This window comes from Trichechus manatus, unplaced genomic scaffold (genome assembly GCF_000243295.1).
Source record: "Trichechus manatus latirostris isolate Lorelei unplaced genomic scaffold, TriManLat1.0 scaffold00104, whole genome shotgun sequence".
Lineage (NCBI taxonomy): Eukaryota > Metazoa > Chordata > Mammalia > Sirenia > Trichechidae > Trichechus > Trichechus manatus.
Genome location: NW_004444040.1, coordinates 3,355,817 through 3,372,788, shown reverse-complemented (window position 1 = coordinate 3,372,788; position 16,972 = coordinate 3,355,817). Strand labels below are relative to the sequence as shown.

At 44.3% G+C, this 16,972-nt stretch overlaps 1 protein-coding gene across 6 annotated transcripts in view; it reads left to right on the top strand.

Moving 5' to 3' along the window:
* The window catches only part of SLC23A2 (solute carrier family 23 member 2), a 125,586-nt gene that overhangs the window by 65,476 nt on the left and 43,138 nt on the right, over window positions 1-16,972 (top strand). For all 6 annotated transcript variants that reach the window (XM_004383041.2, XM_023737530.1, XM_023737529.1 and 3 more), the window contains 3 exons: window positions 2,914-3,012; window positions 11,073-11,189; window positions 13,919-14,076. In XM_004383041.2, coding sequence (XP_004383098.1) covers window positions 2,914-3,012; window positions 11,073-11,189; window positions 13,919-14,076 — 374 coding nt within the window. The remainder of the gene's footprint in view (window positions 1-2,913; window positions 3,013-11,072; window positions 11,190-13,918; window positions 14,077-16,972) is intronic.

The following is a 16,972-nucleotide window of genomic DNA, read 5'->3' as shown; positions in this document are numbered from 1 at the left end:
TATTTTAACTTAATTGCAATAGTTCATACTCTCAGCAGCTATGTGGGAGACTGCACCCCCACAAATACTAGCTATTAGCTTTTAAAAATTGACAAATTGATAAGTGAAAAACTGTTATGTGACTGCTTACGCTTTGAATTTTAGTGAGGTAAAATCGTTTTTACCGCTGTGCTCCTTGGCAGTTTATAATTTTTCCTCTGTGAAGTGTCTGTTCTTCCCCACCCCCATTTTCTCTGTTGAGCAGTACTGATCAAAGATACCAGGTCAGCTGTCTTTGAGTAGGGAACAGACTATCAGAAGTCACAGTTGCAGATAATCCCTGGATCAGATAGCAGTTTGAGGGATGGGAGAGAGAAGCTGTAGCACTGCCCTCAGGTGGGTGCCTATCCTTGCCAATAGCCCCAGGTTAGGGGGATAGTTCATCTGCTTCCAGTCTATCAAGAGCAGCTTGTGTTGTGGGAAGACTGTGGGCTTGAGCTGCAAGAATAAATCTCATTTTACCCGCTGCTACCTGTGAGACATCCTGTGCATGGACTCAACCTTGGAGCCTCAGCTTCCTTGTATGGATCTGGGGATGTTTGAGAAGTTAATGTGATTAGGTACATCAATATCACATCACGTACACAGCAGATAATAAATGTTTGGTGCACTTCCCTCCCCTCTGCCATCTCCACTGTGTCCTCTGTAAACCAGAGAACAGTGATACGTTCAGGCAGGCGGGGATCTGTAATAGGGCTAGTACCATTGACTGTTGTACAAAATATAACCCGTTTCAGGGAACAATATAATTTCTCTAAGAAACTATTGTATCTGACTGCTCTGTTAGACTTCTTCAAGGACCTGTATGAGTATTTGAGCCACAGAGGGTGGGGAGGACCACATTGGTGGCTATCTAGATATGTTAAAAGCCTCAGCCAGAATCCTGGAGGGAAGTGGTTAAGAGCTGGAGGTCTGGGTGCAGATATGATTCAGAATTATGTAAGGGCCCTGGGCATCAGTTTCCTCAAGTATAAAATGAAAGTAAAAATAGCATCTACCTTAGGGTGTTGTGAGGGTTAAGTACTATGTGTAAAATTATTAAGATAGTACCTGGAGCAGAGGAAAAGAGATGTGCAACAAATGTGTGAGCAAGAAGAAACTATTCTGTAGTTTAGTTAAAAGGTGAAAATGCTTAGACAAGCTTCTTTGACCAAAAGATTGGAAATCACTGAGGTGGGGGAGAATCATTTTTGCCCTATCCCATCTCCTTAAGGCTAGGAATGAACTGCGCAAAGGGGTCCAGATGAAAGAGATCCCCTCGTTCCAACTCTCGTAATCAGCTGAGAGGGCGTGGCGCTGTCATGCTGGAAACGGTGGTGAGGGCCAGGAAAAGGGTCCAGTGTTATTCATGGAAAGTACAATTCTCCGCATCATTGCATATGTGCTTGTAAACCTGGGGATCTTGTTAAAATGTAGATTGTGACGTAAGAACCACCGCGTGGGGGAGGGCGTGTGTGGATCTTGTTAAAATGTAGATTCTGATTCAAGATATCTGGGGTGGAAAGGCAAATTCTTAGCAGGGGATTGAACTGGAACAAACTGGTTTGAAGCCCTGGTTCCACCAGATCCTAAATAGGTGATAGAGTTTTGGACCCTGGAATCAGAGACCGGGGGTTTCACAGGTTCCTGTAACCTCCATCTTACAGGTGTCAGTAAGCAGGAGATTTAGGTAACTTCTGTTTAGTATCGCGCAATTCAGCTGTCAGTTTAAACCTGGCCCTGCTGTGGCCTTTACTTTCCATATGATACTTACAGGCTATCACACATGTCACGCCTGCTTCCTGTGCATTCGACAATCTCAAGATTACTGTTTAGAAACAAGTACTTCAGCATCGTTGTCTTAGTAGAAATAATACACTTGAACAAGAAAAATACTATATTTATTGGGCAGCAGACACACTTGCCCACTCCACCACACACCAGCCCTGTGTATTAGAGACAGTCAGCAAGTAACCACTGGCCACATTAGCAGAGAAAACAAAACCTGCTTGCGTAGCGGATTGAGTGATTATACAACTATTAGTTTAGGAGCGTTTAAAGCCACGAATTTGGTCTCAAATAGTTTTAGGGGGTGGGGAAGGACATCTTGTTCCCAGAAGTGTTTATAAATAATCTGCTGATATTTTTACAAAAACTTTATCAATTTCCTAGATGGATGTTGCCAAGATCCCCCTCTGTTATCTGTGATGCTATTAATAGCACAAAAGAAACCAAACTTTATTAAGTCTAGCAGGCTTTCCAAGGCATGTTTTATTTCCCAGTTAAACTAATATTTAGAGGTTCAAAAATGTGAAGCTTTGTTACTATCAGCAGCATTTTTCATCCTTTTCCTTTTTTTTAAAAAAAAAAAAACCTCAATGCCTTTCCTGAAGGAGATATTTTAACATTTGATTTTTTAAATTAAATTTCCATGTTTTTGTAAAAGTAGACCATTAAAGTTACTAATTTAATAAACCAAAGGAAGAAAATATTAGTAAAATAGACGAGTGTTTTGAGTAGCCCCTGTCATCTTTATGTAACATTTAGGCGGTTCCTGGCACGTAACACATTAGCGATGTACAGATCAGACACGGAGCAGTCCGCGTGGGACACCGCCCCCCTCCAACTGCCCCGGGCCTGGCAGCCCTCTGTAAAATTTTGTCTCACTCCCCCCTGGGCTCCAGAGCCTCCTACCTTGTAAGTGTGTTCCCGTTCCTAGCTGCAGCTTTGGTGGTGCTGAACCATGGGGAGAAGGGGGCATGTTCCCCTCTCTTCGGGGGTGAGGTGGGGCACAGCCAAAGGGAAGTAGATGGGAGCTTCTCAGCTTCAGAACATGGGGCTTGCAAAGGAGTGGTGTGTGTTGAGACAGCCTCTAAATGGGATGTTTCTTTTCAGGTGGTGATAAATGGAGGTGCCACATCCAGCGGTGAACAGGACAATGAAGACACCGAGCTCATGGCAATCTACACTACAGAAAATGGCATCGCAGAAAAGGTACCCCCTTCCATCTCTGCGCCTCCAGCCACCCCACGCTGCTGCCTTAGAGCCTGTACTGGGAAACAGGCGTCCTTCATTTGGGGCTTTGTCTCTATCCTCCTGAGTGGGTGTGTGTCTGTGAGGGTGTGTTCTCTTCTAATGGAAATAGAAGGAGTGACAAATAGAAGTTACTAGTTTTTAATTACCTCATTGGCAGTTAAGGTGGAAATTATCTAGATATTTAAAAAATCCTTAGCTGGGGGTCTCAGAGGGAAGTGGTTAAGAGCTTGAGGTCTAAAGTGAGGTCTGGGTGCAGGTATGACTCAGATCCTGAGGGAATTACTTAAGCTCTGAGGGCAACAGTTTCCTTATCTATAAAATGGAAATAAAAATAGCAGCATCTATCTATGTTTGTTTTTAGGATAGGATGAAATAGCACGTATAAACTCCCTGGCACTGTGCCTGATACACACAGATGTGCAGTAAATAAGGCAATAAAGGAAACCAGTAAGTAGTTTATTTAGATTGTGAAAATGCTTGGACAAGACTCTTTAACTAAAGTAATGGAAATCACACCCTGAGGTGAGGAAGAATCTTTTGTTGCCTCACCTCATCTCCTTGAAGGGTCAGTCTGTGTGGCCATTTTTATGAAACCAGAGCTGCTCAAAAGAGGCCAGATGCCTTGTTTTCTTTTTTTCTTTGTATGTGCTGCTGTGCCTGACATACAGGGAAAGTTTGATAATATGACATTTCCTGATTGTACTGCAACCCTAAGATCCCTCAATTTTATTTGAGTTTTATTTAACAAACCTTTAAAATAAATTTTACTTTTACTGTGAAAGTTTACTAATTTAAACAACTTATACAGTGAAACCTGTGAGAGTCGGAACTCAGTGAGACTGCCTTGTTTTTCTGGGTCTTGCAGGTTTTCCGCCTTTGACAGGGTACAGTCTTAACCACTTTTCTGTTGCTTGTTTTAGTGGAAAATATTTGAGTTTTCCTTCTCTGACAGGTTTCCACCTTACACAGGTTCCAGCTCTCACAGGTTTTATTGTATAATGAGACATTATATTCTAGAACCACTGTTTGATAAATTGTACTGTGTATTCTCAGAACACTAATAAGTTGATAAATACAAATACAGTACCCAAGTTAGGTATTAGGGCTGTAAGTTTACAGTGTAATCAGTAAAATGATAAAGACCAAAGAAATTATATTGACATTCCTGAATAATCAAATTTCTGTGTTTTTTGTTGTCGTTGGGGTAGTGAGGGTGATGGTGGTGCTTTGTTGTTTTTAACTACATTTCCAGACTGGGAGATGGAAATTTAATTTTGGCTCTCTTGACCTATATTGCTATTCTTTTCCTGCTGCTTGGTGCTATTATAAATTTTGGGTAGGCTAATTAAAGTAGGCTCATGCCGCGGGACTAACACTCATGCTGTGTTAGATTCCAGGCTGCTCTGCAGAGCAGGGAGCCGTAGAGCAGCAGAGGGCTGATGTGTGGACTGTTGACGATGCCTACAGTTTGCAGGTGATCCTCACACAGACTGGGCCCGCATCATGGGATGTGGGCCCCACTTGGCCTGACTGAGTCTCAGCTTTCACATGGCATAGTTTGTAGCAAAGCTCTTCTCCACAGACTTGTCAGGACCACACCTGATTCTGGGGAACTAGGTCTTTAATCCCAGAGTCATCAGAGTCCCAGGATACCGAGTTCCTGCTCTTGTTACCCAGGAGATAATGGTTGTAAGGTACATTAACACTTTGGGGCTTTCTGACCTCTGTGGATGTACCTTTTACTGATAGTGATGTGTTTGCAGGAAAAGACGTCTACTGCTTTTATGCTAGATATGTATTTACCTGCTTGAGTAAAAAATTGTGTCATTGTCTTAATATTGATTCATTTGCATTTCCTCAAATACTAATGAGATAAAATATCTTCATGTTTTCCTGGCCATTTTTCTTGTGCTATGATACGATGAGTATAATGAGAAAAGCTGCCATGTGTTGAATGGTGTGGTTGCAGACCAGACCCTGCGCTGAATGCTTTATGCAGTCTGTCACATTTAATTCTCACAATAACCTGATTAGAAAATTACTATCACTACCCCTGTTTTAAAGATGAGAAAAAATGAATTTTTTTAGGTCCTATCCTGTCTTGAATTTGTGCAGTGAAAACTTCACACCAGCGGATGCTGCTCTTCGGGATCGTGCTTTTCAGCTGACATTGAAAGGCTCTCTCCCACAGCACCTGACCATCAAATAAGCATGGGACATTCAGAGACGAGACTGGGGGCTAGAAGTACTATGTTCTCCCTGCTGGTGCTTATTTCCCTTATTACAATAAGCTGTTCACATCTTTGTGCTTGTAATATGCTTATTTTATTAAAAAATTGGCTTTTCTGGGGTCTGTTAATACTCTGGAACCCCTATTATGATACATGCTAGTTAATGTGACATTAGCTACAAGGTACCTATCTTAGAACTTCCCCGAAGGGATTTACTCCTGGAAGGACCAGAAGGAGAACGCCTTGAATCCTGAATTCGTAAGGTGGTGCTGTGACCCACGCCCAGTGTGTTCTGAGCCCTGACCTCAGCATCACTGGGATTTTAAATTAGGGATGTTAAGGGAAATTCAACTTCAGAGTGAGGGTATTTTAACAAAAGTGAATTAAATAATCAAGTAAAAGACTTAGATGCTCTCATTGAAATATACTGTTTTACAGATATCTCACAAAATTCGCTTGCAGAAGTCCTTGAAATGGTTGCAGTGGTACTGAGTATCATTATTAATCACAATTTCAGAAAATCGTTTGTTTCATGTAATTGCTAAAAAAGTATTTCTGTTTTGTTGTGGGAGTCATGTATGTAGCATGATGATAACGAGTGTAGCCCTCGGGGTCAGCCTGCTTGTGTTCAGGTCCTGGGCAAGCTACTACTCAGAGCCTCCAACTCCTCAACTGTAAAATGGGATCATAACAACATGTCCCAGGAACAAATGGTAGAGAGTGCACAATAGCATGAGGCTGGGATTGTAAACGTGGACGTTCTATTGGCAAATGTTTTGGTATGTATGTTTTCACTGCATTTTTAAAAAAATGAGGCTGTTAGGAAGCAGAGATTGCCATACTGTGAAAATAGTTGTATGGAAACTAGCTGTTAAGAGTCTCCACCTGAATATCCCACACTGCTGACCACTGGAGTCTTTTGCTGCCCAGTGTTTAAGCTGCAGAGTTACAGTTTTCACAAGGTTTGTTAAACATAAGATAAATTTTCATAATTTTGTGATTTACGTTTTAAGTTAAAACCTTTTTTCCCCCTCTAATTCATTTTTAAGTGGCTTTTTGTTGGGGCTTCTAACTATTCTTGAAAAATAAAGTTCTCTTGAACATCATATATGCTTAATAGTAAACAGTCCAAAAATATATGAGGAAAAAGTTTAAAATGTACCCTCTGTATTCTCACCAGATTGCTTCCAGTGACTGGCAATCTGGTATGTATCTTTCATACATTTTCTGTGTGTGCACGTGTGCACACACACACACACACACATATGCACACACACATATGCATCTATTATGCTACAACTTGTTTAGTTCCCTGTATACATAATGTGTCTTAGAAAGAAGTGCGGACAGAATGTTCCTTAGAAGCGAGGATGGCATGACTTCGTCTCATATACTTTGGACATGTTATCAGGAGGGACTGTCCCTGGAGAAGGACATCATGCTTGGTAAAGTAGAAGGTTAGCGGAAAAGAGGAAGACCCTCAACGAGATGGATTGACACAGTGGCTGCAGTGATGGGCTCAAACACAGCAACGATTGTGCGTGTGGTGTAGGACCGGGCAGTGTTTCACTGTGGTGTGCATAGTGTCGCTGTGAGTTGGGACCAGCTTGCAGGCACCTAACAACAACTACTTTCATAATGTACATCTCACCAGATCAAGAAATATTTTTGAGATTTCTTTTTATTTTTAAAAATTAAATGAATTTTACTTAACTTCTTAAATGGATAAGATATTTTCATGGTTTAAAAAATCAAAACATATAGAATAGTACATAGTTAAGCCTTTCTTCCACCCTGTCTCCTATCCATCCAGTCCCAACCTCCCCCATTAAAAAAAGAAAGAAAAAAGTAATCACTGTTACTAGTTTGTTGGATTTCTTTCCAGGGACTGTTTATGCATATACAAGCAAGTTTGAATGTATATTCTCCTTTCTCCTCTCCCTACTTTCCGCAAAGATTATGCACACTATTCTGCATCTTCATTTTTTTCACTTATCAATGTATCTTGAGATTTTTCCCCGTTGCTACATAAAGAGATTCATTCTCCCTCTTATTATTATTCTTTAAAAGTTGCATTGGGGCCGATTGTATGGATTCACTATAATGGTGTCCCACTGATGGGTATTTTATTGTTATTTTGCATCTTTTTGCTGTTATCAGTGCTATAGTGAATGACCTTCTACATAGGTCCTTTTCCACACACATAATTTTAAACCTAGAATAAATCCCAGGAAATAGAATTGCTGGAGGAAATGGTATATGCATATGTGATTTATCTAGATATTATCAAATTGTCCTCCGTGGAATTGTACTAGTTTGTTCTCCAGCTGAAGGTACAAGAGTACCTGTTTCTCCATATGTGTGCATAAAAGGTGTTATCAAACTTCAAGAGTTTTGCTAATACGTTAAGTGAACAATGCTGTCACAATATAATTTTTTAAAATGATGTTTAAATTTTTTATTATGAAATAATTTCACACTTAAAAGATCTGAAAATAGCATAAAGAGTTCCCAGATAATACAAAATATACATTAGCAATATGAAAGGAGATAGAATATCCAAAAGAATATTATGTGCAACTTTATGATAATCAGTTTGAAACCCTACAGCAGGGGTTGGCAAACTACAACCTTACAAGCCAAGTCTGGCTCACCGCATGTTTTTGTAAATAAAGTTTTGTTGGAACACAGTCACGCTCATTTGTTTACATATTGCTGTGGCTGCTTTCACTCTACGGTGGCAGAGTTGAGCAGCTGTGACAGAAACGTATGGCTTGCAAAGCCTAAAATATTTACCATATGGCTCTACAAAAAAAGTTGGCCAATTTCTGCCCTAGATGAGATGATTTTGTGGGGGAAAAAAGACTAAAATTGACCCCAGAAATGCTAGATTAGATAAACAACCATGGAAATAATTGGAAAGATTATTAAAGGTTATAAGAAGTCTCCAAGCAGAGAGCTGAGTTCTGAGTTCACTTTAATCTTTGAAGGGCAGGTAATTTGCTTGTTCTTTAGATTATGTCCGACCATTGCATAAGATAGAGAACTCTTTTTTAAATGATGTTATTAAACTGTTAATGCAGTTATCTTTTAAAGGAGTCTTGATGTTCGGAGGTTTTTGTTTTTGCATTTTTTTTCCATTGGAAAATGGCTTGTATAGTTCATGCAGTGAGAGCTCAGCACGGTGCCAACCGCAGTGCAGTCACCGCACCGGCATCCCGTCTGTCTCCAGGATCGGCAGTGTTGTCTGACAGGCTTGTTGATCTCCCTGACCACATGGCTCACTACTCTGTGTAATTTTAATACCACCTGCAGGCATTTGCACGTTTGTGTGCGTATGTGCACGTGTGTGTGTATGCACACCTTAATCTCAGCCTGTCCAGGCTGACAAAGGACAGATGCAAAGTCTTTACAGCTCTGTGCATCTGCTTTATTATAGTTAAAACTCACTGTTTTAACATTGTTTGAATACCGTAATATTGCCTTACAACATTATTGTAACACGTTGCTAATTGTAGTGTTACTGTACTCTGTCTTCAGGTCTTTCTGAGCAGACACACTGCTGACCTGTGAGATAATGTGATGATGTTGAATTGTCCTTTGTGTAGTGCACCTAGCATCCGTAGCTGCATATCAGCAAAACAGGCACCATATACCAAATTCCTCACCCGCAGACATACTTTCTCCACTGTTTCTGCCAGATTCAGCAAATCTATGAATATCCGTTGTTTGAATGGAAGATAAGTTCTCTCCGAAAGGTCATATTCAGTCCACACTTGGATTAGTTCAAATGTCAGCTTACATCAGACATTTACTTTTAGACTTAAAGGTGAGGCTAAACGATATCACTTCTTTACTTAAGGGTGTTTGGCCCCCAAATCCCAGTTCCCTGTGCATTGAAAATGAAGTGACAAACAGATGGGATCAGCATCTTCCTATGGACCAAGTCCATCAGACGAGAGGGCACAGATTGGACTAGTTGTGTTTAAGGGTCAGGATGTCATCATCTTTATTGTTTTTGTGAAACAGCTTTTAATTTTGTTTCCTGCTGTGGTTAGGTGCCATCGAGTTGGTTCCAACTCATAGCCACCCTGTGTACAACAGAACAAAACACTGCCTGGTTCTGTGCCATCCTCAGAGTCTTTGCTATGCTTGAGCCCATTGTTGCAGCCACTGTGTTAATCCGTCTCTTTGAGTGTCTTTCTCTTTTTTGCTGACCCTCTAGGTTATAAAAGATTTTAGAAAGACGCATGTCTCAGATTCTGAGGAACGTAAGAACTTGTTCATAGGGTTTTAGGACCAGAGAAGGTGTGAGGCTAAACTGGACACTTGGGGTACCTTGAGTTTTCTGCTTGGCTCAGAAGCTGAGTGAGTTCAGACGTTAGGCTGGCAAGGTCCCTGGGTGGCACAAACGGTTCGCACTCGGCTGGTAACCAAAAGGTTGGCAGTTTGAACCCACCCAGCAGCGCCATGGAAGAAACAGGCCTGTAAGGACTACAGCCAGTTCGACTCTTAAAACACATGGAGTCTCTCCAAAGGAACACCTTAACACAACAAAAACAACAAAAGAAGTAATGCTGAAGCCGACCAGACATGTCTAGACTAAAACTTAAAGCGTTCTGGTCTTTCTGATGGTTTTGGCATCTTTGAACATTTAAAAAATCCTTAATCTGACAGAGACGGGAGGAATCCCTGAAACTATGGCCCCTGGGTACTCTTCTAACTCAGACTGGAAGCCACTTCCTGAAGTTCACCTTTCAGCCAAAGATAGGCAGGCCTATAAGACAAACAACACATATGAAGAACGTGCTTCTTAGATCGATAAATTATATGAGATCAAACGGGCAACACCTACCCAGGAACAAAGATGAGAAGGCAGGAGGGGACAGGAAAACTGGACGAATGGACACGGTGAACTTGAGGTGGGAAGGGAAAGGGGGCGAGTGCTGACACAATGCGAGATTGCAGCCGATGCCGTGAAACAATTTGTGTATAAATTTTTGGATGAGAAACTCATTCGCTCTGTAAACTTTCACCTAAATCAACAAAAAATAAAAATGGTGAGAGAAAAAGGAGAAGGTCACAGTTGTCACCTAAACTATAAATACATTTCTGGTCTCTGTTTTTTAAACAAAACTTGAATCATCATGTTTGTACACTTTTAAATTTTATTCTTTTCACTCAGAGTTGTTGTCTGAGAAGTAGTGTTTTGATAGGAGGGTGCAGGACTTTATTCAGGTAAAAAGGTCCTGTCTCCTTGCAGGAGAAGGTGGGGTTGAGGGACAGACTAGTGCTCTCCTGTCTGGAAGTGGTTACCATTTTATAACGTCTCTTCATCTGGGCCTCTACCCAGGGGCTGCTCATGCCAAGCTGGCCCATTGTGGCCTCCCTTTGGAGTCCCTGGGTACTCTCAGAGAGGAGTTGATGCCAAGGGATACTGAGCGGGTGTTCTTGAACATTACATCAAAGGTAGAAAAACAAAAGAAAAAACAGTTGCTGTTGAGTTGACTCTGACTCATGGTGACCCCACGTGTATCATAGTAGAACTATGGGTTTTTAGTGGCTGATTTTTCAGAGGTGGATTGCCAGGCCTTTCTTCAAAGGTATCTCTGGGTGAACTCAGACCTCCAGCCTTTTGGTTAGCAACTGAGCATGTTAACTGTTTGCATTACCCAGGGACTCCAAAGATATTCAAGGCTTAATTTTATAGGAGAGGGGCAGGACAGATGTCTGTACTGAGCTGAGTTGGCTGTACCGAATAACTGTTTCTCTCCCTCTCGCTCACAGAGCTCTCTCGCAGAGACCCTGGACAGCACTGGCAGTTTAGACCCCCAGAGATCGGACATGATTTACACCATAGAAGATGTTCCTCCCTGGTACTTGTGTATATTCCTGGGGTTACAGGTATGGTGCTCGAATAGTCTACCGTCCATTTGGTTTAATTCAACTTTGATTTTTATTTTTTGGAGACTTTATTATAAATTGCTATTTTAAGAATGATGAATGGGAATGATTAACATCAGTTTTCCAATAGCAGGAGGAAGAAAAGAACAGGAGGAGTAGGTTAATGGGGGAGCAAAAAAAGAAAAATGTTCAGGGAATAAATAGGAGAAGTTGGAGGAGAGCTTCTCTAGGATAGAAGAGGAAGGAGAGAAGAGGAGAGCTGTAGGAAGAAGAGAAGAAGGAAGAGGAGGCACAGAATGGGTAGTTTCCATCTCCCATGCCTGGCCTAGTTAACCAAGCAATACATGTATTTATTGAATCCCATCCGCAATCATGCAGAGCTCTGCCGTATAATGTGGGTGGCAGTGAAAAGTGCTGTGTTAGCCAGAATATAAATAGGAGGTTTTAGTTTTTTTTTTTTTTTAAAAGGGAGAGTATAAATGGGAAGTTTTAGTCGTACTTTTTAAAGGAAGGGAACTTTGCTGTGGTGGTGGCTGCTTTCTCTGCTGCAGCTTCCAGCGGGAGCCAAGCAGGAACCCTGTGAGGAAGAGGATGGGGGAGCTGGAGGGACAGGCAGAGGTGACATAGCTGGGGCAGGCCTGTTTCTGGTACTCCGCTTCGTCTCTCCCTGCAGCCCTTCCCCTCCCACAGGATTGCAGTGGGGCTTTTGGAGAAACGGAGCAAGACGCTTGGCTCTTTTCCCAGATGCACACCTCTGGCTGTCTTGGCTTTGTTCGTTTTAGCTTGGATTCTGGTCTGAGGTCTGACTTTCCCGTTCTTCATTTCTCAAGTTTGAGTGATCACCTGACCCTAAGGTATTGCAGAGGCTCAAAGTCAGTCATTGCCTAGACGTGGCTGAGACAGGCTGATTCACTTGGAAGTGTGGCTCTGTCTGCGACAGCCGATGCTTTGGTTGAATTTCCTGCCCCTTCTCTGTTGACATCAAAGTACTTGGTAACCTGGACTGGAAGGTGTCTAGTAGGGGAGGAGTCAGAGCTAAAGCAGCCATGCAGCCTGGCTGAGTATCCTGACCCATGTTCAGAAAGTATACTTTTTAGATGCTTATATTATAGATGTTTCTGGGAAAAGTCTTCTCTGGTCAAATAGATTGGGAAATCCTGCAAGGGTCATGTCTTTCTTGATGATAACCATGTACATTAACTTGTGAGCAGCTCTCAGAAGTGCTGACCAGGAACATTCTGAGCCCCATGAGATACCCATTAGTGTTGACATCAGTTGGGCTTCATGGGCTGCAAGCAACACATTTTGACAGCAACAGGGAGCTATTGGGAAGAAAGGTGGGAAGTTTGCAGAACATAGGAACTGAACAACCAGGCTTCTGGCAGGGTAGCAGTGACTGCCAGGACCATCCTACCAGGGCTACAAGGAATGCGGGGAGGGAGGTCCCCATGGGAAAAGAGGGATGAGGTTCTTTCTGGAGGATTCCCACAGCCACTGTTTCCCCTTCACCCCTCCCTGATTGGAACAGACAAATTCCGTGTTTATGAAACAATCCCAGACCATAGAAAAAGACGGAAAAACTCATAGAATGAAACTAGTGTAACTTTAATCCCCAGACCTGAAAGTATTTTTTTTTTTTTTTTAAATTCCTTTGGGAATAATATAGATGCCAAATTCTACATAAAATGTTAGCAAATCAAATCCTAGAAGAAAAGCACAGCATGACTGTAGGGTTTGGTTCAGGAGTGCAAGAATAGCTTGGTGCAGCACCATTCATGTTAACAATCAGAGGAGAAAGGCCATATGGTTTTAGCAATTAAAGCTGAAAAAGCATTTGAAAAACAATAAGAAAATATTCCTGGTCAGAATCACATAAGTAAAGCATCACCAGAGCTTGTGTAGAGCACTTCCTTTGTGCTGGCACTGTTCCATGTAACTTTACATTTAATGATTCATTTAAACCTCGTAACAATCGTATAAGGTGAGGAGCTGTTATTATTTCTTTTTTCAGCTAAGGAAGCTGAGGCACACAGAGATCAGGTATCTTGAGTATTTTGCCCAAGGTCACACAACTTGAAAGCAGCAGAATTTGGATTGGGATACAGGCAGCCTTAACTCCAGAACTCCTATTTTTAACTATTACATTGTCGTGTTCTCTTAGAGACGGACAGAAGCTAAACACTAACCAGTTGCCATCAAGTCAGTTCCGACTCATGGCGACTTCATGTGTATCTGTGTGTCAGAGTAGAACTGTGCTCCTTATGGTTTTCAGTGGCTGATTTTTCTGAAGTAGATCACTGGGACTTTCTTCTGAGGCGCCTCTGAGTAGACTTGAACCTCCAGCCTTTTGGTTAGCAGCCAACTGTGCTAACTGCTTGCACCGCCCGGGTGTTCCTAAACACTATGAAGATTGCCAAAGCACGCAGTAAAGAGCTTCTTAGTAGACTGTTTAAGCCTTTGCCACTAAGACCGAGGCAAGAAGGAATGCTGCTTGTTCGCCCGTATTATCCAGTTCTGTTTTAGAAACTTTATTGTATAATAAGGCAAGAAAATATAATGAAGAGGAGAAATGCTGAAAAGGAAGAAAAAGTACACAATTTGGCTACCTAGAAGAGAGCTGCTTCATGTAGGCTATGTTTTAAAGACTGTGGGGGAGCAAAGTGAGGATAAAGCCAGAAACGCTGAGGGAAGGTTCGTTTACTCTCCCCCGACTTTCCTTTTGCCCACAGCACTACTTGACCTGCTTCAGTGGCACAATCGCGGTGCCTTTCCTGCTGGCTGATGCCATGTGTGTGGGGTATGACCAGTGGGCCACCAGCCAGCTCATCGGGACCATCTTCTTCTGCGTGGGAATCACAACCTTGTTACAGACAACATTTGGATGCAGGTGAGATTGGGGTACTCATTTGGGGTGCTAAACCACCACCAGGCATTGAGTAGTGCTCAGCTCACAGATGCTGTACTCCTGGGGCTGCTTGGAAGGCCTGACAAGAATGTGTGTGGGGAGGCTCCTAGTGGCTACTCTCTCTCCCTTCCCCGTGTTTCCTCTCTTGGTGAATGGCACCACCCCTGCCCTGCTGTGTCAGCTAGACACTGAGATTCCCTCTCAACTCCTTCTATCCCACCAGCTGTCAGGTCACATTGCCTCCACGTCTCTTTCCAGCCCCTAGTGCCACCCCTGCTCTGTTAATTCAGACCTGGACCTTGCCACCAGGGTCCCAGTTGGCTTCCCTGCCTCCAGGGCTCCTTTCTTGATCCCCCACTGTGTACTTCCCCTATGGCCATCTTGCCTCGGCACTGGCCAGGCTACAGCTCTGCTCCCTGTTTAAAGACCAGGATGCTCCCATTGTTTATTCTGTCCCCCTGCTGTCTGTCTTGCCTACCTCCCACCATGCCTCTGAGCCTGTCCTCCACCTTCCCTGCACCCACCCCTGAGCTGAGCTCCCCCTGAGCGTGCCTTCGGCTCCACCCTCTATGCTTCTACTTTCCCCCCACCTGGTAAACTCCTGCTCATCCTTCCTGTCTGTGAAGCCTTCGCTGTCCTCTCCCCTGGGTCCCGTGCATGCCTTCTTCTAATGTGGCTCTTACTCCCATTTGTCACCATTTTGTTTTGTGTCTTTTTCTCCCCCTGGATCGTGCTCTCCCCTGGATGCCAGCGTTTTGGCTTGTTCCTCCTTGTACGCTGAGCCCCCAGCTTAAATGGGTGTGGGGCCACAGAGGCAAGAGTAGAAGCGTCCTTCCTCCTCCCACACGCTCGCCTTTCCTTCTCCTTTCCCATCTTCTACCCTCTTTCCAGGCAGCCTCTTCCTTTACCCCAGGGCTCTACCCTGGGTTGAGGCCGCCGTGACAGATCTGTGCTCGGGAAGGGCAACAGAATCAACTTGTGAGTGGGTCTCTCGCTCCGTCTGGGGCAATCCGAGTGAGGCGTTGCCTTCCTTGCTCGGGGAAGTGGAGACGAGGGAGACAGTGCAGAATACAGTCTTTGAAATCATGGACTGTGTTTTAATGAGTCAAAATCCTCAGCTACCTCAAAAAGGATTATTCATATTTTGGGGAACAGAACACTGGGAGATCCGTGAACAGTGTTGGGGTGTGTGGTTGGCAGTGTAGGCAGCATCATAGGGAGGAAGGTCACTCACAGGCCTGCTGATGGAAAGAAGCCCTGTGGACCAGAGGCCACGGGGACCGGCAGGCTCCTGGCCCCTGAAGTGCTCACACCCTGGCCCCCGCTAGGCTGCCTGCAACACCACAGCCGAGCAGGCCCCTGGCCTCAGAAGGGAGGAGCAGCCCTCGTCTGACCGTTAGGGTGGCGGGGGTGGCGTTGACCTGCCAGTGGAAGGAGGTGTGTTCCAAGGAGGCCTCGGTTTGCTTTCTCAGAGCCAAGTAAAGTTGGCAGTTGGCATCTCTTGCTCCTTTGATGTGACGTCCAAGGTTCTGTATTGCGAGTCTAGAGTGGATTAAAAAGCTTTTGTTGGCTGACTCAGGAGACTTACCTTCTGGTAGAGACAACCCATTTGTGAATCTGGGCAGTGGCTATAGTTGTGAAAAGTGTTTGATCTGAAGAGGGAATGAAATTTGTCTTTATTGCTGTGAAATATGCATTGTATGCGGCCCTGCCCTGGTCTCAGCTCAGACCACAGGCCACTGAGCTGAACCGAGGCAGTGGTGACCTCGTTGCCCAAGGGTGACATGGCAGGGAGGGTTTGGGAACTTTTGGTGAGTGCTTTAGGTCACAGGAGGGTACCCATTCAGGACCCTCTTGCCAATTGTTGGGGCACAAGACCTGATAGAAAAACTCAGGCCAGTGCAGCTTACCCCGCTTCCCCCTGCGTAAGAGCAGCTGAGCTGAGGAGGAGCAGGAGCAGGATCGGACACGCCTCACGGGATGGCTCAGGGACCCGAAGTGTAGAGCTGTGGCTGCCTTGAGTGTGTGACGGGTGTGCATGTGTGCATGCACCTTCATGTATGCGTGTGTATGCTCTTTGCCCAGGAGGCTCGGTGAAAGCAGCGTTCCATGCTCTGGTCTGTGGGAGGTGTTAGGAAAGCTCCACCCATATCCTTTTAGTGGTGGTGTGAGGAGCAGTGGGCCCCACCCCTCACTTCTGTCCATAATGTAGCCATTTTCTTAGTTGTGAGGAGGCGGGTGCCACGTCTAATAACCACGTCATTACACGTGTGCCGCTGCGGTTGGCTCTCGAGGGATGAGGTGGAGGCCGATGAACTTTGGTGTGTGGTTTATCTCGGGATATGGGTTTTCTGTGGTGTCCATACTCTTAACTTGGGGCGAAGGAATAACAGCAGACTAGCTCAGCCTCACACATATTTACAGAATTGTCTGTGTATCAAGTGCCAGGTGAAGAGGACCTGGTGTGGTGGTGCACAGGGGTGATGGCAGAGTGAGCACACGCTGCACAGTGTAGAGGCCAGGGCCATCAGGATGCCATGCTGGTTTCCTGCCGGGGACTTGAGGGGAGGCCCTGGAGGAGATGGCCAGTCTCTTCGTTCTGGCTGATTTTGGGGATGTCAGTCACAGCTGCCTCTCGAGCTTGTTCCGGGAATTAGCGCAAAGCCTTTACAGTCCTTAAAGATCAGAGTGGGGTTATTCCAGATCCCCCGACCCTGATGCTGTGCCAACCTGTGTCATCCCGGAGCAGTCACACTGCCTTGGTTGCACAGAGAGCTTCCTGCCTGATGCGTCACCTTGGCTGCTGGTGGGCATTTCCAACAGAGACTGCGTCTTCCTGACCTCCATGCTCTCAGGGTCCCTGCAGTCGGCCATGTGA